Consider the following 26,183-nt stretch of genomic DNA (forward strand, 5'->3'; position numbering starts at 1 on the left):
AAAATTGGTAAAAACAGAGAGACTATGTAAATAATTCAGACACATGTATGAACTCTGCTATGAACTCATACACCCCTTTTAACAAGTTTGTTTGTATCACCTTTGTCACTATTTACATTTTTAATATAGGGTTTATCTGGTAAAAATAGTTAGTACATTTCTATGCACTTCTGAGATTGTAGACAGCTGCACGTGAACGTGACTTTTATTTTGGTCTGGATATATGACGTCATAAGGCTGCGGCGCGCTCCTGCATCTGTTGTGATTCGGCTGAATAAAGGTTAGTTTTAAGAATTTAAACTGTTTAAAAATATAGAAACAGATCAGTGTTTTTGTTGTTTTACAAGCGATGTGTAATTATATGTGCTATTGTATACCATTGTAGTGCATTATCTAACTTTAATGAAGAATTTTTGTGAGTAAAGCGCATTCACACATTAGAAACAGTACACTCGCGTCTCATTTCGCTCCCTCTATCGTGAATCAGTTTATCATGAACACGAATTCAGTCAGTGGTAAATATTGATGGAGAAACCGAGCTTTTCGACACTCCGAGTCAATTGAATCAAATACTGTACAAAATGATTCAGTGATCCGAATCGTTTGAGTCACGACGTGCTGCTCAAACAGAGTAAATGAACGAGAACAACAGGACAGCTTTTACAAACCAAAAACCTGTTATTGTTTTCATGAGTAATCATTTGAATATAATCTAAAATTCATTATACCAAATGTAGATCATAAAGCCTAAATATGAAGTTTCTGTATTGGTTTTTTTATTTATTAATTTGCAGCTAGTTTTGAGTGATCGGATGATTTAAGTCTATTAACTCTCTCTGACTGACTCTCTTACCAGTGAACTGAAGTACTGAACTAGAGCTGACTGAGACACACTCAGAGATTTAGTGAGGATTTATTTTTCTTTCTGTTAATTATTCTCGTCTTAAACAGGACAAACCACACACGAAGAAGCAACTGAGATCCACGTATTATATTATAAAGATGGCGTTTATTAAAGAGGAGATTGAAAACATAAAGATGGAGTTTATTAAAGAGGAGAATGAAGACGTGAAGATTGAAACAACATTCAGAGTCAAACATGAAGAAACTGAGGAACAAACAGGTTAGTTTTATTCTCAAAGCTGAATTCAGTCATTTGATCCTTGTTAAAATTTCAAGCTCTACAGAAATGGAGACTATACAAAAGTATAAAAAACAGAAGTAGCCTAAACAAAATAATTATTCTGTGTAATAAACCCAGTGTCTTCTTCTGAATAGAGAACAATGAAAAAGTAATTTTTATATTTGTCCTCAAATGTGCTCTACTAACATTTTAACTAACAAAAGCAATGTAACTTGCTTTTACAGCAGAAACAACGCAACCTCGCCGTCCGTATTCAGACCATCCCGCCTAGGTCTCTCCAGCGCTGGAAAGCTTTTCTAATATTAACACGGGTCCTAATTCTCTTGCCTGATCATAAGCAATCACAATCTTTTGCATTGTCTGCCATCTCTCTTTCAACAGTCTTTCTATTGGCCACATGTTTTTTGTGGTGCTCGGTCCGTCAGCTTTTCTTGAGAAAGCCTGAACCTTGAAACGGGACTCGAACTCGGATCACCTTGTCCAGAGCAACGGCATATGTCATTCCGCTGTGAACAGTGCTATTGCTCCGACATAACAGCTCACTTTCAGCAGTTATCTATGGGTCGTATCATTTCTTACAGATGTTTGCTCGTTCTAAATCAGAAACAGATAAATTAGCAGAGTGAGAGTACATTTATTTCAATGCTTTAATGAGAGAGCGATTGTGTGTGTGAATTAGTCATACTGTCTCGTATCTATTAATTATGTAGCCTAGCTGAGGGTTGTTACTTTAGCAGAAAATTCTATGCTATAACTGTTGAGTTGAGATAAATCACAGGTCAGCGTTGACAATGAGTTTCTGCACTCTTGAATTTTCCTCTGTACATGATCTTCACGTGTGAGTTACCGTCTATATGAGTGTTCGTCCGCCACAATGTACAGTGGGGAGAACAAGTATTTGAAACGCTACCGATTTTGCAGGTTTTCCCACTTACAAAGCATGTAGAAGTCTGTAATTTTTATTATTATTTATTATTATTATTCAGGGCAGTATCAGTTGAGTGTCCGCTTTTGAAACCAGACTGGTTGTTGTCCAGGAGGTTGTCCTGTGTTAGAAAGGCAAATACTTGGTTGAAAACAACTCGTTCAAGTGTTTTAGCAATGGATGGAAGAAGGGATAAGGGTCTGTAATTTTCCAGATGTGCTGGATGTAGAGTGGGTTTCTTAGTAAGTTCTTACAAGTTTCCGAACTCATCCTTTCCAATCACCCTACTACCCTGTCTGCTTGATCCTATTCCCACTCAGAATTTCTTCCTCATTTGTATCCGCACATCATCAACACCTCTCTTCACATTGGTACCTTTCCCTCAGCATTTAAGATGTGAGTAAGTGCGGGTACAAATGAGGAAGAAATGACTTGAAGTAGATGAGTGAGAATAGGATCAAACAGACAGGTAGGAGGGTGATTGGAAAGGGTGACTTCTAGAATGTGTGTGTTAGCTGTTAAGATGTGCGTGTCAGTTTGTGGTGTAGAAAATTGGCCGTTAATGGTGGTTGTATTATTTATGAAGAATGTTGCAAAATCGGCAGCTGTTAGGGTTAAGGAAGGAGCAGAAGGAGGAGGGTTAAGAAGAGAGAAGGTTTTGAAAAGCATGTGAGAGTCAGAAGAATTGATTTTGTAGTTAGTAATTTTAGAAGTAAAGACATTAGCAGAGAATGAGGAGTGGAGGGATTGATATAGACCAAGGTCAGTAGGATACTTCGATTTGCGCCACTTCTTCTCTGCAACCCTGAGTTTAGAACAATGTTCGTGGAGAACATCAGATAACCAGGGATGCAAGTTGTTAAGATTGCACTGCCTCCTATGTGTGATATTGATACTTTGCACGTGACGTCACAAGTACTGGCTGGCGGGCAAGAACGTCGTTCTCCAGCAACGAAACCTAGTAAACTAATCAAGGGTCGCCAGTTTTACTATACAAAAGTTGGTGTTTTGAGGTGTAAACGACATGCCAGATAGTTGTTGTGCAATTGGATGCACTGACCGCAGATGAGATAAGCAACCTTCACAGTATACACACGTCTGTGCATATTACCATCAAAGGTAATTTCAACATTTGTTTGAATACAATGGGTGTATGATCATGTAATTAATCGTGTCTTTAAGTTACTGTAGTTTTGTCAATCAACACCACCAGTATTCATCACCAGCTGGTTCGGCGAGACAGCTGTTTGTGTTATGAGTCTATGCTAGGCTAACTGTACGTTCACACCGCCGCCGGCGAGAGCGGCAAAATTCATTGAAAATGAATGATTTCCGGGCACTTTGACGCTCTCGCCGGTGGCGGTGTGAACGCACAGTAACAGCTGTCGTCTTTTGCTAACAATAACAGAAGTGTGTGATAGGTTGTTTTGAGGTTTGCGATATCTATGATTTTCAATGAGAACCAGAGATGACCCAACAGTAGAGCTAGATTATTTATGGAGGAATTATTACTGCTCGATTATCTTAAAAAAAACTTGTCTGCTTTACACAATTTAGCTACCTTGGAGTTAATCCTAGTCCACAGTTATGCAGCTAGCTCGCTAACAGACTTGATAGCTACTAGAAAGTCCTGGAACTACAGGACTCTACGTTGAAAATACCCGTTTGTTGCCCGCCAGGTATCCGTGGTAGTCACGTGACTGCAAAGTATCAATTTGATTTATGTGTGTTAGTAATAGTAAGGATTTGGAAGCACATAATGAAAACAGGTAACGGATAGATAAATGAGAACAAGTTGTGTAGAAGAGGAAGGAATGAAAGAACAGCTTTTCTTACATTTTGACAAATATTTTATTCATATTTCCTGATGTTCCTTGAGCACTGAATTGTCTTCAGTCACTGTCATGTCTTCCATTAGTTGAAGACTATCATAGGTTGTGTAGGAAACTAAGGCCGGCGACACATTGGCTGCCTGTCAGCTGCGTGGCGTTTCTGTTGCGTTGCATGGCGTTTTCCATGTCTTTGCACACCAGAAACGTGTCTGACGCGGCGCTGCTGCTGCTAGGTGACATATGATAAGCCTCATTGGTGATAAATTTGATATATGGGGAGAGAGTTGTGGAAGGCCTATACTTCATGTTAAACATAACTATATAACAGCAAAGACAACGTCGGCAGTATTGACGCAAAATAGGCTACAGAATATTTCGTTCTGTATTGACAGGTGCAATATTTGAAAATCGATCATATTTTTTTTATTACATTTATATCTGCATTTAAGTCAAATCCTAGAGACTTTCAAACATGAAAATGTCATTTATTAATATGTATTCATGTCAAAATTACATATAAACATTTTCCTATTCTATTTTGCCTGGAAACGCTTCTAATACGCTTGCGTGTCACGTGAAAAATAGGCGTCGGTTCTATTTCAAGCATGTACGCAGGCAGTGTGCAAGCTCTAACCTGTTAACATGGGAGCAGAAATAAAAACAGACACGCCACGCAGACAGTGTGTCGCCGGCCTAAGAAGCGAAGACTAGGGCCCAGTTGTTCAAAAGTAATCCGGTCACATTTTGGCTTAAGATTGGATCAACTCATGAAAAGTATCTGTTCAAAAGAAGGATTGAGAAAAGAACAGTATTATCCTGATCCCATCAGAAGGGTGGATTCAGGGTGGATTTCAGGACTACAATGAAATATATATTTAAAATTGATTAAATAATGCAACACTTACATGTATTATGAATATTTATTTATATTTTGCAATTGATTTGTTTGCAGTGATATAGTAGATAAAGTACACAAACATTAGGCTATGGGATTTAGAATGTGCAGTGACGTCCCATAACGGCCAAATTCAAGCTGGGCTTTTTGCGCGTTGGCTTGCGTTTAGCCAGAGACGGACGAACTCAGCACTATGCAGTGTTTTCATCCACATACTGTTTATTTTAGGTTTCAGACATTTAAATACACAAGCACTAGTAAAACAATACATTTGGAGTTTTTAAAATGCACACTGAATGTCTATGGAAGCAGCAATAACAATATATTCAAATATAATTTGAACTTGCTTTGGGGGTGCACTCTTCGCTTTTAAGCCCTTAACCCTGACCCTAACCCTAACGACCTTCTAATTAGGAGATTATGGCCACTTCCAGTTAAAAATTGGAGAGTCAATATCTCATGAACTTTACATACAACAGACATGGGAGTATAGTGTTATTGGAAAGCACTCACAGAGACCTATCCAATGACACCAATTACAAGCAGTTTCGACTTTCCTAGACCGAGATATTTTTTGGATACACAAATATATTAGGTCCGTCCCATAGCTCCGCCCCCAAAGCTCAGAAAGACATGCATCTGGTGTCATCTTAAAGGCCTCATCCGGACCTTACTATTAACCCCATGCTTCAATACGACCTTCTAATTAGGAGATACAGCCACTTCTGGTGGTGTAAAAATGTAAATATCTCATGAACCCAAAATAACAGAGGCATCAAAGTAGACTCTTTGGAAAGCTGAGAACTTACCCTTTCAAATGGTCGCTGAGAGCTTCCTGGGCGGAGCTATGGGACACAATAAAGGGATCAAGAGGTCATACTCATAAGAGATTTAAAAATGAGATGGAGTGCATGCTTGTGAACTTGGTCTGGCTCGGGTTAGTCTGAAGTGGTCAGTGGACGAATGGACCGTGCATAACCAGGTTCAGACCTTAGGTTTGAGCCTTGGATGTTTCATTCCCCTAAACCTATTCCCCAAACCCCACCCTAAGTGTTTAACAGCCCTCCCCATATATCCAGGCTTGGGACCGGCACTGACATTACACTGCTTTGTATAATGGCAGAGGCTGGGTTACTGTTGTTTTTTTGTTGTTGTTTTTGTTGTTGTTGTTTTTTACAAAAATACAACACAGAACACACCTAACCCTGACTTATATATATAAAATACATTAGCCTAACCAACACCAGCCTCTAAGCATAACAACTACAAATTAATACTAATTACTAACAAATAATATACACTAATCCTATTATAATTACTAATGCTAACTAACACTAAACCTATAGAAATAACCCACCCCTAAACCATTTATTTAATCATTGTATTGCGTTTCCTGCAGAACGCGTTAAAGCTGCGCACAGGAACACTCATTGACTGGTACTCAGCCATGTATTTTGCATATGCCTCTTTATGTGGCACTTCTGCGTAGACATTAACTAATGCCAGTTCCATGCTAGTCCAACGGAGGGAGCAACTAGCAGGCAGAAAGCGTGGAACTAGCTTTCTCACATTCTGCACCTCAGTGGAAGTATTGACCTCAGCAACCTCCTCTTCCACCGGCTCTGAGATGCTTTTTTCTGCCACACAAAGCTTTTGTGGGTCAGAAGCAGCTGTGATCCCTAGCTTGTATGGGATACTTTCATGTAAGGCCCACAGCTTCATACCATAGACACTTGGCAGCAAAAAACAGTACAGGACCTGTAACGTCCTCAACCGTACCTGGGTCACACGAAGCTCCTTGATGAGAATTCTCAGTTTCTCAAAGCTGATGAAGTCCCCGTTCTGAATTAGGGCAATAGAGCTGTTGAAAGTCATCACTCTAACAAGCTCCTGGGGCCTTATGTATAAAACTTTGCGTAGATTTCATCCTTAAAGTGTGCGTACGCACATAAGGCAGAATTTGCGTACGCACAAAAGTTTTCAGATTTATAAAACCGTCCGTACGCCAGAACCTGCGCAGAATTCACTTTATAAATCCCAGTCAGCGGAAGATTGTGCGCACATGCGTCTCCACCCTGAAATAACCATATATGGAGCTTACAACGCCTAGTTTTACTATGCATATCCTCATCTGCATATCATTTGCATATGATTATTCATCCACGTGATAATGTTTAACGGTACAAGACACATTACATTAATAAAAATCATGTATTTCCCTATCCTTGTCTTGTTTTTGAATACATAAATCAAATAGTGTAAAATACATTTAATCTTTTCCACTGGCCAAATAGTATTTTTAATTGATTTATATTTTTAATGGAAACAGATAGGCCTTGAGCATTATTTGCAAGAAACTATTTTCTCAGACAATCTGGTATTATCATGATAAGCAATTATCTCTGTGGTTAAAACATTTAAACACAGCACGCTACAGGAAATGTGTTCAAAAAACATCGCATCCACAACAAATATTTCTATTGATTGAATTTGAATATAAAAATGTTGTAACTTCTCAGTAATGATTTCATGTTTAAGTGTTCTCCATTAATTTGAATGGTTTATTTAATCTAAATGTTTATATCATAAGTAAAACATAGTTTATATCAGAAGTATTTTATTTATTTAAACTGTTTTGCATCAGTTTCACTAACTGGCCCAACGCGCTCGCTGGTGCGGACATTTAAGAAGGGATGGATATTTGCTTCAAGTGACAGGTTGGTGAGCGAAATTATATTTGTATTATCTTGTATTTCTTTAGATTTTCTGTCTAAAAGTGATCTTCTGCAAGACACCAGTGCAGAGCTATAATGAAATAGAGTCCAAATTTTATTAAAATCAATGAATCCATCAAACTCCATCATAATCATATCATAATGATAATTCAGGTTGATGCAATTTGATTTATTGGGTGATGTAATAGGATAATTTAGAAGTTTTTCATTTTAAATAGTTATTGGTTGGTGTCGCCAAAACACATACTCTTCTAAAAGAGTGCGTACGCACGGTCAAGAGCATCCTTACGGTGCGCACTTATCTACGCCTAGTTTATTTTTTATAAATCCCGATATGTGCGTGGAAAAATGCGTACGCATATTTCTATGCCCATTTTGTGCGTACGCAACGTTTATACATCAGGCCCCTGGTCCTTCAGAGATTTCGGCACCCTAAGTAGCACTTCCTTGACCCACGGTATGCCATGCTCCATGTACTTTTGGGTGTTTCTGATGAAGCTAAGCCCCCTCTGCTCCATCTCTAAACACACATCTCCGACCAGGTTTACTGCTCGCACTTCCACTGAACGTTTTTCACAAAAGTCATGGATCTCCCAAAAATCCTTGAAGTTCCAGTTGACTTTCTTGTTGTTATTTAAACTGTGTAGAACTTCAAGGCTGGAAAGAAACGCAGCTTGTGTCCGCGTATTCCACACATTAAGCAGGACTTCACATCATAGCCTGCTTGGGCCACCATCTCTTTTGCCCTGCAGAACATATGTTGATAAACAAAAGACGCCTCACCTTCCATGGTCTCACAAAGACCCTGGATGGACATGAAGCCCTTCAGTGTGCCCGGGCAGCTGCTTTTCTGCAGGGACAAGATGGGGATTCGATCATTGCGGTCGATTAAATCACACAGCAGAAGCATCAGCAGCTCTGCCCCAACAACACTCATGCCAGCACTGACGGCTTCAGAAAATCTAAACAGAAGTTGGATTCTGCTCTGCTGCGTCTCATTAGACGTCCAGTGACGTAGTGGAGGTGGAGCAAGTCCAGCGTTTGCACTGCTGGTAAGGGCAAAACCAGCAAATCCACGGACACATGTGAGGCTTTTGCTTTGGTTAGAGCTGGTGCCCAGACTAACACTATACTAGAAATCCCATGTGGAGAATGGGTGGCCGAAGAACAGCTCTTCAGAATTCACGTGTTGTAAATCCGACTGACAGGACTCTCTGAACTACTCTCTGAACTGAACAAACTGTTTTGTTTGTTTGTTTGGACTGTCTTCCTGTGCTTGCCCCTCTGCTTGTTGGATTACGATTCTGGATAACCCCTTTAATAAAAGCTGCATTTTGGATCCTCTACCCTCGTGTCTCAGAGCGGTTCGTAACAATATTTAACTCAACTTGTTATTTTTAACCTTTAATAATACCAGCTGATAGGGCTCTCTGTATGTTTACAGCATTATGTGAGATGTATTTTTTCATCAGAAAAATGAACATGTAGGCTATCTACTGTAGCCTACCTAATATTTATCCAAATGAGTCAATATTGAATCAACATTGAAATCAAATCCAAGAATTGAATTGAAATCATGAAAACTGTGTTATATAATACAAACAGTAGCCTATCAGTCATTGTACCATGTAAACATTGTAACATGTTGTTACTAAACTAGGGCTGCACGTTTTCAAGTTTTTCATTAACCGTTAACCGAGGCCCTTAGCGGTTAATACTTGGTTAACCATAGTGTGCGCGCCGCAACCCCGAGATAGGCGTAATTTGCGGGTGGGACATGTCCCCACCACTATTTTCTAAGGTCGATATTGTCCCCACCACTTTTGAAACATCTCGCGGCACGAATACCAATACAAATAAACAAAACATCTCCAGTTAACTAGCAGAGCACTCATTTCGTTCGTTTTTTTTTAGGCGATCTAGCGCTGAAATGTTTTGTTTTTTAAATCAAGTGATCAAAGTGCTCGTTGCCGCTGCGATCGAGAAGGGTCTTGTAAAACGTGCTGAGGGTATTATTAATTCGTGGCCACGAAACAATTCACCTGAATATTCACCAATTCACACACAAAAAAAAGGAATAAAAAGCTGTACGAGAATAGTCGGCCTTCACTGAAGAGCTATCTTCACAGGTAAGAAAAACAGTTTAATAATTATTATTAATTCGTGGCCACGAAATAATTCACCTGAATATTCACCAATTCACAAAAAATAGGTCTTTAGCATTCACTAATTAATAGTATCAAACTGTTTTTGGCCACGTTGTAATTCGTTAAATCAAAATGAGGGGGGGAATTAGTTCAACGTGTCCACGATTGATTAAAACGAGGGAACAAATAAGTCGTCGTAACAACTAATTATTTAGATCAATGGACAGGGCGCATAAGAACAAACAGTGAGAGAGCCCCGGCCGCGCGCGCGCGCGCACTCTCACCGCCTTCACACAACACGAGCGCTGCATTGCTCTCTCTCTCCCTCGCGCATTATCAACACAATAGTAAAAGGTCGGAAGACCGATTGTGTTTTATAGATTAGTAGTTTGTACATATAAAGTGTTTGATTAGCAAGTACATGTTTAGGAAATGCATAATACAAATTGTATGGGTTAATGTAACGGTAAACGGACTCTGCGGGTAAAACTGTTGTGATTAAACTGCGCATGCGCAGGGTAAAACTGCTGGGGTAAAGTTGTGGCTCTGCGGCTCTGCAGACATTGTGCTGCGATCAGTGGCGCGGATACTATGTTTGTTTCTGACTCGCGCACAGCCTTCACTCTCGGACGCACGCTTTCTTTGCCGCTTCATATTAGAAAACTGGTCTAGTGGTCTCTGGTGGTGCAAAAATGTATTACAACTAAATTCAATGCATGCCATTGACGCCACTTAACCAAGCAAAATGTTTCACTCGGTTACGCAATTTTTAACGGTTAATCGGTTAATCGGTTAACCATGGACACCCCTACACTAAACTTAATACAATTGTTTAGTTACCAAATGTTTTGACAATCACAATTACACCTATTGTGATGCAGTGTTTTTTTTTACATCCCCCCCCCCATCCATCCATTTTTCTTGTGCAATTAAAATATTGTGATAATATCGTATACTGTGATAAAAGCTCAATCAATTAAACGCAGCATGAAAATTAGATACCGGCACATGCCTACTATGAACCGATTGCCCTAAACTCAGTGCTTTTTCCCTTACTGCGCCTGCGCGAAAAACAGAAGTTTAACCATTTCATCTGCAGCAAGAAATTAAATAAAAAGAGGGAATCTTAATTTCTGTAGCTCAAACTAGCTACAAACACGGTTGCTTAAAGGGTAACTAAACCCCTGGTCAGAGCCTGACTCCACCCACTGGCAATTTTTAAAAAATGCTGGAAAAGTAGGCAGAGCCCAGCGGAGAGGGGGTGTGCATCTGAGACGTATCTCTCTGTAGGCAAGGGCGTGGTTAACTGGTACCCTCTGACGTCAGAGGGTAACACAACTTCCAATAGGAAAATTCAACTGCAGTAGCCACTGTTCAACCTGAAGAGGGCAGCACTCAGACGTTTTTACACCATATTTTGTAAAATTAAAACACTTTAAACACAAATGTAAAAAAAAAATTAATTGAATCTATGAACAGCCCCATTCTTACAGATCATTAACTAAAAAAAGTTGGTTTAGGGTTTAGTTACCCTTTACCACCAGTTCGTGTTGCAAAATGGATAAACCATATATTACCCACGTTTTCACCTGGAATGTAGCTACTGTGCCTCTTTTATTAATTTGTTAAACAATGTCCATGTTAAACAAACTTTTTTTGAAATAAAACCGTTTTAATTATTGTAGTGTTCGCAAATATTAGCCTTTAGACATAGTAATTTTAATTATAGGCCTCTAATTCATTGTAATCGACCTAAACGTTTTTAGACAATTTTCAATGAGGAGGAGGAAGCTTCTATGTAATATTTTATTATCCTCACAGCGCGTTGGTTATGCGGTGATGCGCTATGAAATTATTGTGTGGCAAATTAATTATAGCCCATCAATTTAATAATAAAAGTAGGCCTTCCCTAATAATAATATTATTAATAATAATTTAATACATAAATTGGAAATGCTAAATCATCTTAATATTGATAGCTGATGTTTTGACATTATCTCTGGAAAAATTATATTGTCTATTGGCAGATCATTCTGATCCAGATTAAACTTTGGAAAGACTGGGCCCAGGAGAATCTGGTGTATCTTCAGCAGGATTCTTTATTGAGAAGATGCTGTGTGGAGCTGCAGTCATCAGTCTTCGTTTAGGGTTAAAAAGAAAGAGGTCCTCCTCTCTTTCTTGAGTTTGGGGTTGGTAGTCTGGTTTGTTCTGTTTGGCTACCCGCAGTTTTGGCTTTTCTAAAAGGCACTCGTGTTTTTTTTCGGGGTTGGATTTGTCACCTCTTGCTTTTGTTCTTGTTTCTCTTTTTCTTGCTCCTTCTCGGAGCTAGAGTTCCCTAGTTCTTCTTTGGGTTCTGGTTCTAAAGTATTTGTCTCGACGGTCGGGTAAAAGATTTCGTCGTCCGAGTCCGCCATTGCTCCCATGATGAAGCCATCTTTCCCATCCGGTTTAGATTTCTTGGCCACTGGCTGTTCCTCCTTGTTAGAACATTCTGGGGGTTCCGTTCTTTTATGGTGGCAGGTTTGTTTGGGGCTGTCTGGTGTCTTTGTGGTCATGAAAGCTACCACTGCTTGTGATGCGAGTTTTATCGTTGATGTCTGTAAGGTCTTTAGATTTTTTCACCCCCATTTTATGGCTACCTGCCAGGCCTCTTCCCACCTGTTTTTAGAGCCGGCTAGGATGGATGTTTGGGTTTTTTCAAGACATTCCGAATAGTGGTCCTTCAGAATGTCTAGACCGAAATGTAACCAGTTTCTTGCGTTAGCGTAAATCCACATGCTTGTGGTTTCATTTGTATTAATTAAAGCTGGCTTGATTGCCGTGCTTAAGTTTTCTGCTATTTTTTCTAGCCGGCGTGGTTTAGTACCCTGGGCTTCTCCATCTCTCAGGGTCTTCTCGTGATGAAAAGCCCTGAGATAGGCGTAGAGGCTTCTTATCAGTCTTCTGAAATTTTCGTCTTCGGACATTTTTTTCGCTTTTGTGCTGTATTCCCTAAGTGAAAGATAAATTAATAGTTATGATGCCAAATAATTTAGTCCTTTTTTAGCAGATTATATTTTATTTAATTTATTTTGTGGTGGGATATCAATTTTTAAATAAAATTATTAGGAGAAAAGGACCAGAAAATGTTAGGCCTGTCTGGTCCACCCATTTTCGTGTGCCTGTCTGGGCATTTGGTCCTACCCCTAATCCCATTCCTCCCCCCACTTTTTTTGTGTGTCAGAGAGGAGGGAATAGGAAAGGGAGATAAATGTAGTGTAGGTAAAAAGCGTTTTCTTGTTATTCAATGGTAGTACATTGTAGGTTCTCTTGATGGACCAGAAAATGTTAGAGCTGTCTGGGCCACCCATTTTCATGTACTTGTCTGGGCATTTGGTCCATTCCCTAAACCCGTCCTCCCCTCCTTTTTCAAGGAGAAGGGGGTCGGGAAGGGAGAAGAGTGTTCATGTAACCGTTTTGTTATTCTGGTTCAGTTTTTTGGGGTTTTATATTATGATTTATATTAATATTAGTCTAAAGTAGGATATTTTTATTTTATTATTTATTTATTTATTTTGTTGTATCAATTTTTTTATTTTCCAGTCTTTCATTGAGTCCTTTTGGAAATTTGGTTCCCAATTTCTTAATCCATTGCCATTCTATTTTTCTCCTTTGTTGGTCTGTCCAGTGGGGATTATGTTCAATTCCCTGGATGCGTACATTTTGAACTCCGTGTCTTTGGAAATGTTTGATCAGTATTTGACTCCTGGAATTTTTGGGGGATGCACGAATATTGTATTTGTGTTGGTGTTGTAGCAACAATGACATCTGGTCAGCTGCTTTCCACATTAAGTGAAACACGAGGGTGTCGAACACATCTTCTTTGTCCTTAGGAAGACAGCTCTCGTTAATTATTCCCTACGGGGTAATTCACCAGCGCCCGTGTGGCTGGAATCCCCCCAGTTCAGCGTGAACTCCCCGTGACTTTATAGACTCGTGACATTCCAACGCACACACACAAACACACTCTGGACTTTGAAACAGACATTTCCACACATGTGATCCAATAGCAATGTTTTTGATATGTATTTTTATGTGTGTATAATTGGCCAGATAATGTCTGAGGTATCTATGCAACGTTATTATGTTAATCAAAATCACTATGCTAGTGATTATGAGGAAATTATGTAACCCTGTATTTCTTTCATGCAAAAACGTCATTCGAGGTGTCAATGTAATGGGAAAAACATGTCGGAGTCGAATCTTGACTGCAAAGTACAATAATATGCATTTATTCCAGGAAATACCATATTTCTAAATATGAATGTTATTTTCAATCTCTCACATGACAGTCAAAGTAGGCGTTTCTTCACAAACAAAGAAACTTTCTTCCCGCTTCAGATCAGAAGATCTGATTTGCTGTTGTCCCAAAAAGAGGGCGTAAACAGATGTCTTTTAAAAAGAAGAGACTTTTCTCGCTCTCTCACCCCTCTTCTCACCCTTCTTCTCCACGCGCAGCGCTTCTCCCAACGGAACCAGCTGGACCAGGCCTTGCCTTGGTCTCTCTCTCTCTGGGACGCATACCCCTGCGTCATGTAGGAGCTGCCCTGCCGTCTTTTGCAACTAAGTTCATCCTCGCCTTTCCCCTCCACAAGGGAAATGATCTGAACTTTCTCGGTAACGTTAAATTCAAGTGAGCCTTTACATCGTCTTGCGAAACGACACCGGAAGACGACGCTAGACGCAAACCAGCCGGACCCGTGCACACGCACGTCCTTTTCCAGCATCCCACTGAAAGAGTACAAAATCTTTCAAGTAATTTTGATCTCTCTCTAAAGCTGATTTCAGGTGTCTGGCTCTTAGGTCTATGAATCAAGTTACCCTCTTTTCTCTTCTCTCGATATCCTTCCTTCTTTCTTTCTTTCTTTCTTTCTTTCTTTCTTTCATTTATTCTGATCACGTTATGTCTTATGTTCGTGTCTGGTTAAATGTTTGTTTGTTTTATTGTTTGCATTTTTACGTACTTTTGTATTTGTAGCTCATATAATCTCTCTAGTTTTGCATTTATTAAAATCCATTTATACTTTTCACTGTCTCTGTGTTTGAAAACCCACCTTATAAAGTCAATGAAATTAAAAGATCTAATTAAGCTACAAGCTCGATATTATAGACTACATTGAGTAGTTTTAATGAATAAACTCAGAAAGTTTGATGTTCGTGGCCAGAAGATAAACTTTCTTGTAGTTTGTAAATACCCCTTCCTAACTGGGAAAATCTTACATTTATTCGCTGGACGAATGACTGATGACCAGACCAGTTACGGAACAAGGTAATCTTGATAATTGATAAAGTAAATGTACATGCGATTTCTGAATTATTATGACCATGAGTTATGATTATTAATATTTCCAAAATTCCCTATATCCTTGAGCTAATTCGCATTTACCCAGAGTCGTTTATGTTACAGTGCAGTCGGCTTCTAATAGAGTTTTTTGTTTGCCCGACATATTGTATCTTGCATTTATTGCAAGTGATTACATACACACAGTTAGAACTGTTGAGTGGTATTTTTAGAGTGGAGTAGGCCCTTGTTTGCCCCATTTGTCTGATAATTTTAGGTTTAGAGATTAAATGTGTGGGTATGCTAGTGGGAAGGCGACTTTTGATTAGGATATCTTTAAGATTGGGGTTTCGTTTGTATGCCGCAATATTGGTGACGTTTTGTGTGTCTTCAAAGGTTTTTGAGAAGTTGTCCTTCATTTTTTTGTTTAGTTTAATTGAAGTTGGTGTGTGAGTGAAGACAGCCAGAACTATCACTTGTTCATCCGAGCTTTGTTGTTCTCTTGGATTTGTTTGCTTATCACGATGTTCCTTATATATTCCCTTAAGTTTTGATTTTGAATATCCTCTTGTACGGAGGGATCTGTAGAGAGTTCGTTTGGCATCTTGGAAATCATCTTCCCTTGTGCAGATTCTGGAAAATCTCAAGAGTTGTGCCTGGACTATTCCCTCAAAGGTGTGTTTTGGGTGGAAGCTTTTGTGATGTGAGTAGGGCATGTGTGTCAGTTTCTTTGAAGTAAAACTTTTGTATCTAGTGAGTTGTGTTAAAACTCAGACCTTTGAAGACGGTAGTGTCCAGGAAGTTAATTGCCGTGTGTTTTGTGGTTGTTTTTACCTTGATTAATCTATGATGGTCATTTAGGATTTGTGTGAATTCCTCGAAGTTTTCTTTTCCATGCTCCACAGGTATTTCATAGGACATTGTTATTGACAGGCAGAGGTGGGAGTAAGTCACACATGTGCAAGTCACAAGTAAGTCTCAAGTCTTAACCTTCAAGTCTCAAGCAAGTCCAAGTCAATTTTGTGAAAAGCAAGTCAAGTCAAGTCAAGTCACTGCTTTATGTCAAGCAAGTCAAGTCAAGTCGTAGCTTGGGTCACAAGTCACGGCAAGTCATACAAACGTTTGATGATTTCACAGAATTTATATATTAAAATAAGTTAAAACTACATAAGTTGTGGACTATGGTTTTATTTGCAACATTTTTTTAAATATGCATTTCCACATACAGCTGAGTGGTTAAAAATCTAAAAAAGATAAAATAAAATTTCAAACTACATAGCCTAAAATGTAAATGTAACTGAAATTAGGTCAACATTAAAGCATGAAAAAATAAATATGCCTCAAACATTGCAGTAGACCATTAAAAGATATTAAACAATTCACAATAATGGTTCCTATGCCACCAAATGGCATTCTTCAAACTGGCATCCCCTTTATGGAACATGAACACATCCTTAACAACAAGTTAGATCTTTCCTTTTTAACAAAAGAATAACAAGAAAAAAACAGTAATAATTGAATTGACACAAAACTTAAACCTGTCAATCAGGTGGATTGACTATTGTACATTATTAATCTGTGTGAGTGAGTGATTTATTAATATTTGTGAATGATGTGTGTGCATGTGTATGAGTGAAAGGTGTATTGTTTGCATGTCCATGGTTGTGTTTGACTTTCTGTGTGTGCGTGCGTGCGTGCGTGCGTGCGTGTGTGTGTGTGAGAGAGAGAGAGAGAGGTGATTTGATTGAGTGTGATTGATTCATTAATATTTGTGAGTGAATGTGTGTACACATGCTATTATGCTATTAAAGGACAACTCCGGCGCAAAATGAACCTGGGGTGTAATAACACATGGGAACCGAGTCGACCGTTCTCTGGGATTTGTTTTCATGATAATCGAATGTAAAGAGTTTTATCTCTAAAAACTGATTAGCTTATAACGCTAGTATATGGGGCATAGAGTAAGTAAAAAGAAATCGCTAGTTAATACCACTAACAAGGCTCAAAATAGCCCCACACTAACACGGTAGCATAATGAGGGTGCTTGTTAGTGGTATTAACTAGCGATTTCTTTTTACTTACTCTATGCCCTATATACTAGCGTTATAAGCTAATCAGTTTTTAGAGATAAAACTCTTTACATTCGATTATCATGAAAACAAATCCCAGAGAACGGTAGACTCTGTACCAATGTTATTAATTATTATTTAATTACAGTTAAAAAAAAATTATATTTCTTTTAACATTCAAGTCAACCCTGGGATAGCAGACTATATTGGTAGCATATAATTAGACAGTACAAAGGGATGTATGCAGGTAAGAAAAACTGGAATATGGCATATTTTAACATATTTTAACCCGATTTTAATTTTCAAGAAATGTTTTGTTTTTCGCTGTGCTTTTGTATGTAAGGGATTATTCAGATCATAAAAAAATCATTAATCCAAGGCACTCGAATATTATAAAAAATATATAGAAAGCCTTTATTTCATCATGGCTTTAATATTTTAAAATCAGGTGACAAGTAGCTACTTGCACACCTATGCGTTGCGGCCAATGAGCCTTCGTCAGGGTGTGTGACCTTAAGCCCCTTTCACACAGAGATTCCGGAAAATACACGGATTAAGTGACCCGAGATTTGACTCGGGTTAGTTTGATTTAGGTTCATTCACACTGCCAGTGATTTTCCGGAATAAGAGAGTGCGTTCACACACAACCCGTAAAAATCCCGTAAAGACACATGTCAAGTCAAGTCATCTTCATTTATATAGCGCTTTTAACAATGTAGATTGTCTCAAAGCAGCTTTACAGAGATAAGCGTATAATTTAAGGTAACAGAGATTGTTTCGGCTTTACAGCAGAGTTAAGTTATTTCCATCTAAAGTTAGTTTTAATTGATTTGGTTCCGTCGCAATGATCATTTGTTATTAAATTAGGGGGCGCTAAGACGACACCATTCTCTCTACACAGACTTTAAACGCGAACCTGTGAGAAACGCTGATGGCGTTCACATGCGCATTTAGAATGGGTTCTATAGTTATGTGCGTTAGAATATACGCAGGTTTGGAATTCCCTACAAGCCAAGCCTAAACAAAATACTTGTCTTTCCTTATAAATTTTGATAAGGAATTTTATTTTATTTGTTGCTTTGGGGTAGGACCGCGAGACGAATTTTCCCGACAACGCCTTATCTGTAGAGTGGTAGTGGGATCCTCCATAGGGAGAGACTAGTTGGCACTTCAGCACTGCGTTGTCATCGGTCCAGGCGAAGGTCTTTCGTCAGATCTGGATACGGCCTGGATCCGGCAGGCTGCAGGAAAAACCTTGGGATAAACACAGACACTAAAATTAGCGTAGATGCCATTCTTCTCATGATGTAACGAGTACATCAGGATTTTTGGGAAGTGTTCCCGGTTCCGGCTGACCTAATCTATGCAGCATAACATTAAATTATAGAAGTCTATAATGTATTATGTGAAAGCTAGGTCAAAGAGATGTGTCTTTAATCTGGCTTTGAACTGACAGAGTGTGTCTGCTTCCCGGACAATGTTAGGAAGACTGTTCCAGAGTTTTGGTGCTAAATAGGAAAAGGATCTACCGCCAGCAGTGGATTTTGATATTCTAGGTATAATCAACTGGCCGGAATTTTGAGATCGTAATAGACGTGACGGACTATAATGCGTTAAGAGCTCGCTCAAGTACTGCGGAGCTAAACCATTCAGTGCTTTGTAAGTAATCAGCAATATTTTAAAATTTATGCGATGTTTAATAGGGAGCCAATGCAGTTTTGACAGAACTGGGCTAATATGGTCATACTTCCTGGTTCTGGTAAGAACTCGAGCTGCTGCGTTTTGAACCAGCTGTAGTTTGTTTATTAAGCGTGCAGGGCAACCACCTAGTAGAGCATTACAATAATCTAGCCTTGAGGTCATGAACGCATGAACTAATTGTTCCGCATTTGTCAATGAGAGCATATAACGTAATTTAGATATATTTTTAAGATGGAAAAATGCAGTTTTACAGATACTAGACACGTGACTTTCAAATGATCTTTCATGATCTTTTTGGTATCAAAGAGCACACCCAGGTTCCTAACCGACGACGAAGACTTAACAGAGCAGCCATCGAGTGTTAGACAGTATTCTAGGTTATTACATGAGGAAGTTTTTTGTCCAATAATTAGAAACTCTGTTTTTTCAGAATTTAGAAGTAGGAAATTACAAGTCATCCAATTTTTTATATCCGCTATGCATTCCGTTAATTTTGTGAATTGATAAGTTTCGTTAGGTTTTGAAGAAATATAGAGCTGAGTATCATCGGCATAACAGTGAAAGCTAATGCCATGTTTCCTAATGATATCTCCTAAGGGTAGCATGTACAGAGTGAACAGCAGCGGTCCTAGTACTGAGCCTTGTGGTACGCCATACTGAACTTGTGATCGATGAGACATCTCATCATTTACTGCTACAAACTGATAACGGCCAGATAAGTATGATTTAAACCATGCTAGTGCAATTCCACTAATGCCAACATCTTTTTCGAGTCTATTTAAAAAAACTTTGTGGTCGATAGTGTCAAATGCAGCACTAAGATCGAGTAACACTAATAGAGAGATACAACCACGATCGGATGATAAGAGCAAATCATTTGTGACTCTAACGAGAGCTGTTTCGGTACTATGGTACGGTCTAAATCCGGACTGGAAATCCTCGCAGATATAATTTCTTTCAAGAAAGGAACAGTTGTGAAGACACTGCTTTTTCTAATATCTTTGACAGAAAAGGTAGATTCGAGATCGGCCTGTAATTGACTAATTCTGAAGGATCAAGTTGCGTTTTTTTAACAAGCGGTTTAATCAAAGCCAGCCTAAAGTTTTTTGGTACGTATCCTAGAGACAAAGACGAATTAATGATATTAAGAAGAGGATCTATGACCTCTGGAAGTATTTCTTTCAGTAGCTTAGTCGGTATAGGGTCTAACATACATGTTGTAGATTTAGATGATTTAATGAGTTTAGTAAATTCTTCCTCTCCTATAGCAACGAATGAATCAAATTTTTCCTCAGGGAGACTACAATGCACTGCCTGATGCGATACTGTAGTAGACGGTTGCATAGTTATAATTTTGTCCCTGATATTATCAATCTTATAAGTGAAGAAGTTCATAAAGTCATTACTGCTGTGTTGCTTGGAAACTTCGGTGCTTGAAGCTTTATTTTTCGTTAGTTTAGCCACCGTTTCAAATAAATACCTAGGATTATGTTTATTTTCTTCTAATAGGGTTGAAAAATAAGCAGATCTAGCAGCTTTTAAAGCCTCTCTGTAAGTAATTGAGCTCTCTTTCCATGAAATGCGAAATACCTCTAGTTTTGTTTTCTTCCAGTTGCGCTCCATTTTTCTGGCTGCTCTCTTAAGGGCCCGAGTGTGCTCGTTGTGACATGACATCGATGTGACTTTAATGTCTCAGCAGCGTCTTAAGTTTGCTTATGAGCTGCGATTTCTCTCTCGAGAAACATGCTTGTGCATTTTTTTCCTCTCTGATTCGATCATAAACTTGCGCATTACATACCGTTTCACAGCTGGCGAACGATCCCGCGCTTCAGCGTCATCACTACGACACGCGGCTTTTGTTCACACAGTGCGCGTTCCTGCTGCGTCACGTGATTGTTGCTGTGCGTTCAAATACAGATATTTATTTTTAAAAAGACAAGTTATTTCGAGTCATTTACCTCAAGTCCGAGTCAAGTCTCAAGTCATGAATATCAAGTCAAAGTCAAGTCAAGTCTTTTATTAATATTTGTCAAGCAAGTCTCAAGTCCTAAAATTTGCGACTTAAGTCTGACTCGAGTCAAGTCATTGACTCGAGTCCCCCATCTCTGTTGACAGGACATCAATGTATAAGTCTCTGGGCCCTATGCACTGTCCCCTTTTCCCCCCGGTGCAACACCCCTGAGTATAGTACAGGGATGAAAAACGTCGGTCCTGGAGGGCCACTTTTCTGCATAATTTAGTTCCATCTCAATCAAACACACCTGAACAAGCTAATCAATTTCTTCAGGATCACTAAGACTTCAGGCAGGAGAGTTTTTTAAGGGTTGGAGCTAAACTGCAGGACAGTGGCCCCCTAGGACCAAGGTTCTCTATTCCTGGTCAGTGGTGGAGGAAGTACTGAATCTCAGTACTTAAGTAAAAGTACAAATAACCAGAGACATATTTACTTTAGTAAAAGTAAAAGTATCACAATAAAAACCCTACTTAAGTAAAAAGTAAAATGTACCTGATTTTAAATGTACTTAAGTATTAAAAGTAAAAGTACTTTCATAACAATTTATTCTCTTAATGTCTATATTCTAATAATTAGGGCTGTAACAATAGGCCTATGCAATATGAAACCAAAATCGCGACACTCGGATCCACGAACCTGTGTCCCGGTGTGAGTGTGAGAAGGCAGAATCGCAACACACCCCTTATTTGAAGTTAACATTATACAATATGTAGACCTAGATACATTCTTTAAAATTGGGCAATCCCAGCGTTATGGACGTGACATTTGCAGTAAAAACTTGAAATGTAAATTCTCAAATACCAATTGTTTATATATCCATACTCCCCATACTCCCTTAATAAAGAAGTCTAGACATTAGAAAACTACTAGTCTACAGACACATGCATTTTATATTTAATATGAGGGAAATATAAATCCATTACGGATTTATATTTCCCTCATATTAAATATAAAACGCATGTGTCTGTAGACTAGTAGTTTTCTAATGTCTGGACTTCTTTATTTTGTCTGGACGTGGCACAAAAAAAATCTTTAACTTTTAGGTGGCAAAATATTTTTTAGTGCTAATTCTGTGAATTTCACTGCGCAAACCAAAAGTAATATACCCACCGGATGAAGAAGGGTTGGCTCTCCAAAGAACATAAAATATTCATTTTATTTTTTGTGTTCACATTTATGAGGAAAAAACTATGTTACGGACATGTCAGTTCTCCGTTAGGCACGTGAGTGCTCTGAAAGCGGCACTAAAATACTGCTTTAAAACGTTCACAGAGACTTCACAGAGACCTCAAAAGCCTTTCTTTAAAGTGAATTTCGTTTCGTATTAATTGTATCTTAATTTGAATCAATGTTTTATCAACCAATTGCCTGGATTTAATAAATAAGTAAATATAGCAGAAAATAGATAAGGACACGGAGGTGCGGGCGCGTGAACTGGTGAAACTCATGAACCGAAACTCAGGTCTGTACTTGCCTCACAGACCTGAGACGTATATATATATATATATATATATATATATATATATATATATATTTATATTTATATATATATATATATATTTATATTTATATATATATATATATATATATATATATATTTATATATATATATATGTATATATATATATATTTATATATATATATATGTATATATATATATATATATATTTATATATATATATATATATATAATATATATATATATATATATATATATATATATATATATATATATATATATATATATATATATATATATATGTGTATATATATATATATATATATTAGGGGTGTGCAAAGCAGCCGGTATTTGTATCTGTATTTGTATTTGTTGAGGGGAAAAGTATTTGTATTTGTATTTGAGTAAAATTCAAAATAGGTGTAAAAATCCAGTTTTTTTGCGTTACACTTCTAATTTACGTTATAGTGTAAGTATTCTTTAATTATATCCATTATAATAATTATGGATATGCAATATTGGTTGATGTTTTTCCATAAATCCAGCAATGAACATGTAACAAGGAACGTCATTGAAAAGAAAATAACATAACAGCCATTACATATGTTAACGTTACTCTGTCAACAGCCTATTGTCTAAATTACCGAGCTAACAGAGCTACTAGTGTTGTCACGGTACCAAAATTACACTCAATGTGTTGATGTTAGATAACGCATTAAGTAACGTTAATGAATGGTATCTTATTGTAGTGTTACCAAACAGGAGATAAAACATGTTTTATTTGACTTGACTGTACTTTTATTTAATCCAAAACTGCATTCATATTTAATTTTAAAAGAGCTTTTTAAACCTGCTAAGAGTTATCCAGCCAAGAATAAGCCTAGAACTGCTTTTCTGACGGACTGATATTAATGACATAATGACGGCTTTTTATTTCATTTCTCATCTCCATAAATGTATCTAAAGCTAATGCAAGGGCTAGAAATCAATTAATTCTTTGCTGATACTTCCTCGTCATCATGAAGAGCGCAGTTCGCACCGTTTTCTCCTTTCCACAAGCGCTTGCCCTCCTGTGGCGTCTGTCGTTGCTATGCAGCGCGCCGCTCGCTTCTATTATAAGCCAGCTTGCCGCGCGCCTACATTTGAAATCTGCACGCGCAAAAAACACGCTATGTGAACTACCCCTTATGACAACGTGACATTAGCCTAATCCAAAATATTTCAGCCACCACATCAGCAGCACCGCCGGTCGCCATGTCTCATGAGGAAACGCAACTTTTTGATATAAAGTTTTTCTTGTTCCCGAATACAAATATTTTTAAAAGTATTTGTTCGAAATAAGTATTCGTAAAAAACACATTATTTGTGCCTTTCCGAATACCGTATTCGGGTTCGGCTCCACCCCTAATATATATATATATATATATATATATATATATATATATATATATATATATATATATATATATATATATATATATAAAGCTTGAAATGTGTACTTTTAAACAGAACAATTCAAAACGAAAGAAAACAGACTGTTCTCTGCATGTAATCCGTATGAAATGTGCATTTCTCTCTGGCGCGTTCACTGCAAAGATCACGCGTCAGCATCAATTAAAATGTCTCCTTGTTATATTTTACATATTCATAATCATTACTTTTGCCGGTTCTTTGTGACAGCTTTTAGGTGCTTTATTGGCAGCGCCACAGTTACATGAACGCGTCAGCACCGAAAACATGGAGATTTTTTTCAATCCCTGTTTTGGCAAGGGGAAAAACTGATCAGAAAATGTAACGAAAATGTAACGAAACGTTGTAGAAATGTAGTGGAGTAGAAAGTATAATAATTGCTGCAAAAAGTAATGAAGTAAAAGTCAAAAGTATGCACTATTGATTCTACTTAAGTAAAGTGAAACGTGAAAAATGTACTTAAGTAAAGTAACAAAGTATTTTTACTTCGTTACATTCCACCACTGTTCCTGGTATAGGATCTAATTGTATGTCTCCATTCCATTTTCTCCATTCTGTCACCTGATGAAGTTTTGGTTCCTTGCCACTGTTGCTCACTTGCCCACTTGGCTTTTGGCTTGCTTAGTTGGTGACATTTAATATTCAATAATATTATTGATCTGCCTTACTTAAGGTGGACGATGAAGCAATTTTCTTCTAGAAACAAAATTTGTTGTATTATTTTCATGTTATCATTGTGAAGCTGCTTTGATGCAATCAAGCATTGTAAAAAGCGCTATATAAATAAAGGTGACTTGACTATGTCGGTTTTGACTCTTTACATGTCTAAATGTTTTGTTGTCTCTTGCTTTGTACCCTTAAACTGGTGTTAATTTGCATTTGTCTATTTTCGCCTTAGACCTGATGCTGCTGAAAAAGGAGAGTGAAGTACTGAATGAAATGGAAGATAAAGATCAATATAAGAATCATGAATTCATGACAAAAGAAAAAACTTTTAGTTGTTCACAGACTGAAAAGACTTCTTTACGAAAAAAGGATAAAAAGACAGGAACTAGAAGTAATTTCACCTGCCAACAGTGTGGAAAGTGTTTCGACCAACATGAAAATCTTAAAGTCCACATTAGAATTCACACTGGAGAGAAGCCTTACACCTGCCAACAGTGTGGAAACAGATTCACTCAAAAAGGAAGTCTTAAAAAGCACATGAGAATTCACACTGGAGAGAAGCCTTACACCTGCCAACAGTGTGGAAACAGATTCACTCAAAAAGGAAGTCTTAAAAAGCACATGAGAATTCACACTGGAGAGAAGCCTTACACCTGCCAACAGTGTGGAAACAAATTCACTCAAAAAGGAAGTCTTAAAGTCCACATGAGAATTCACACTGGAGAGAAGCCTTACACCTGCCAACAGCGTGGAAAGAGTTTCAATCAACTCAGAAAGCTTAAAGTCCACGTGAGAATTCACACTGGAGAGAAGCCTTACACCTGTCAACAGTGTGGAAGGAGTTTCACTCAAATTGGAAACCTTAATGTACACATGAGTGCTCACACTGGAGAGACACCTTTCACCTGCCATCAGTGTGGCAGATGTTACACCCGAAAAGGAAGCCTTAAATGCCACATGAGAATTCACACTGAAGAGAGCCTTTTCACCTGCCAACAGTGTGGAAACAGATTCACTCTTAAAAGAAGCCTAAACAGGCACATGAAAATCCACTCTGGGGAGCAACCCTACACATGCCCTCAGTGTGGAAAGAGTTTCACTAGAAATTGTCACTTTGTAGACCACATTAGAATTCACACTGGAGAGAAGCCTTTCACCTGCCACCATTGTGGAAAAAGTTTCAACCGAAAAGGAATCCTTAACAGGCATATGAGAACTCACACTAGAGAGAAGCTGTTTACATGTGGTCAGTGTGGAAGAAGTTTTGGGTATAAAATAGCTCTTGAGTACCATATGAGTTCACACTTATGAGTGAACTGTTTTGCATCAGTGTGGAATGATAATAAACATTAAAATATACAGAGACGTGGAGATCTGGTAATAGCCGCTTTTCCACTGTCACGCCAGTGCAAGCCTGGGCTTTCAACGGACCAGTCGGGGCTGGACAGCATAAAACTCCGGGGCTTTAGTTCTAAAGCATGCACATTCAAATAAAATTATCATGTTTACATCACATTTCCGTAGAATGATTATTTCTATAATTTTTCCACCATCTGAGGAGCTTTGAGCGCTCTCACCAATCCTTATACAGTGTTATCATTTCAGTCAGAGAAACAGGAGTTATGATAGAGGAGGCTATATTTTGACACATGCACAGCTTGATACAAGGGCGTAGATTTGGTTTGAACATTGGGGGGGTTGAAGTTTGGGTATGCCTCCTTCTCATGTGATCATGGTATAAATATTGGGGGGGGGGGTTGTAATGCATAGATTAAAATATTGGGGGGGTTATCTCCCCCCCAACCC

The 26,183-nt window shown here is 38.2% G+C and overlaps 1 protein-coding gene across 1 annotated transcript; it reads left to right on the forward strand.

The window, feature by feature from the left end:
• Positions 1 to 212: 212 nt before the first annotated feature.
• On the forward strand, positions 213 to 25,889 carry LOC308689679 (uncharacterized protein). Its single transcript, XM_081363515.1, has 3 exons — positions 213 to 280; positions 952 to 1,123; positions 24,610 to 25,889. Exons 2-3 carry the CDS (start codon positions 1,003 to 1,005, stop codon positions 25,686 to 25,688), a joined length of 1,200 nt encoding a protein of 399 aa, XP_081219641.1. The 5' UTR covers positions 213 to 280; positions 952 to 1,002; the 3' UTR covers positions 25,689 to 25,889.
• The last annotated feature ends 294 nt before the right edge of the window (positions 25,890 to 26,183 follow it).

This window comes from Scardinius erythrophthalmus, assembly GCF_964197995.2.
Source record: "Scardinius erythrophthalmus genome assembly, chromosome: 4".
NCBI classification, from domain to species: Eukaryota; Metazoa; Chordata; class Actinopteri; order Cypriniformes; family Leuciscidae; genus Scardinius; species Scardinius erythrophthalmus.

Bases quoted from the DNA above. Each gene is read 5' to 3' on its own strand.
- LOC308689679 (XM_081363515.1), top strand. From the start codon at position 1,003: ATGGCGTTTATTAAAGAGGAGATTGAAAACATAAAGATGGAGTTTATT. The intron at 1,124-24,609 runs GTTAGTTTTATT...TTTTCGCCTTAG, and splicing joins AGAAACTGAGGAACAAACAG to ACCTGATGCTGCTGAAAAAG.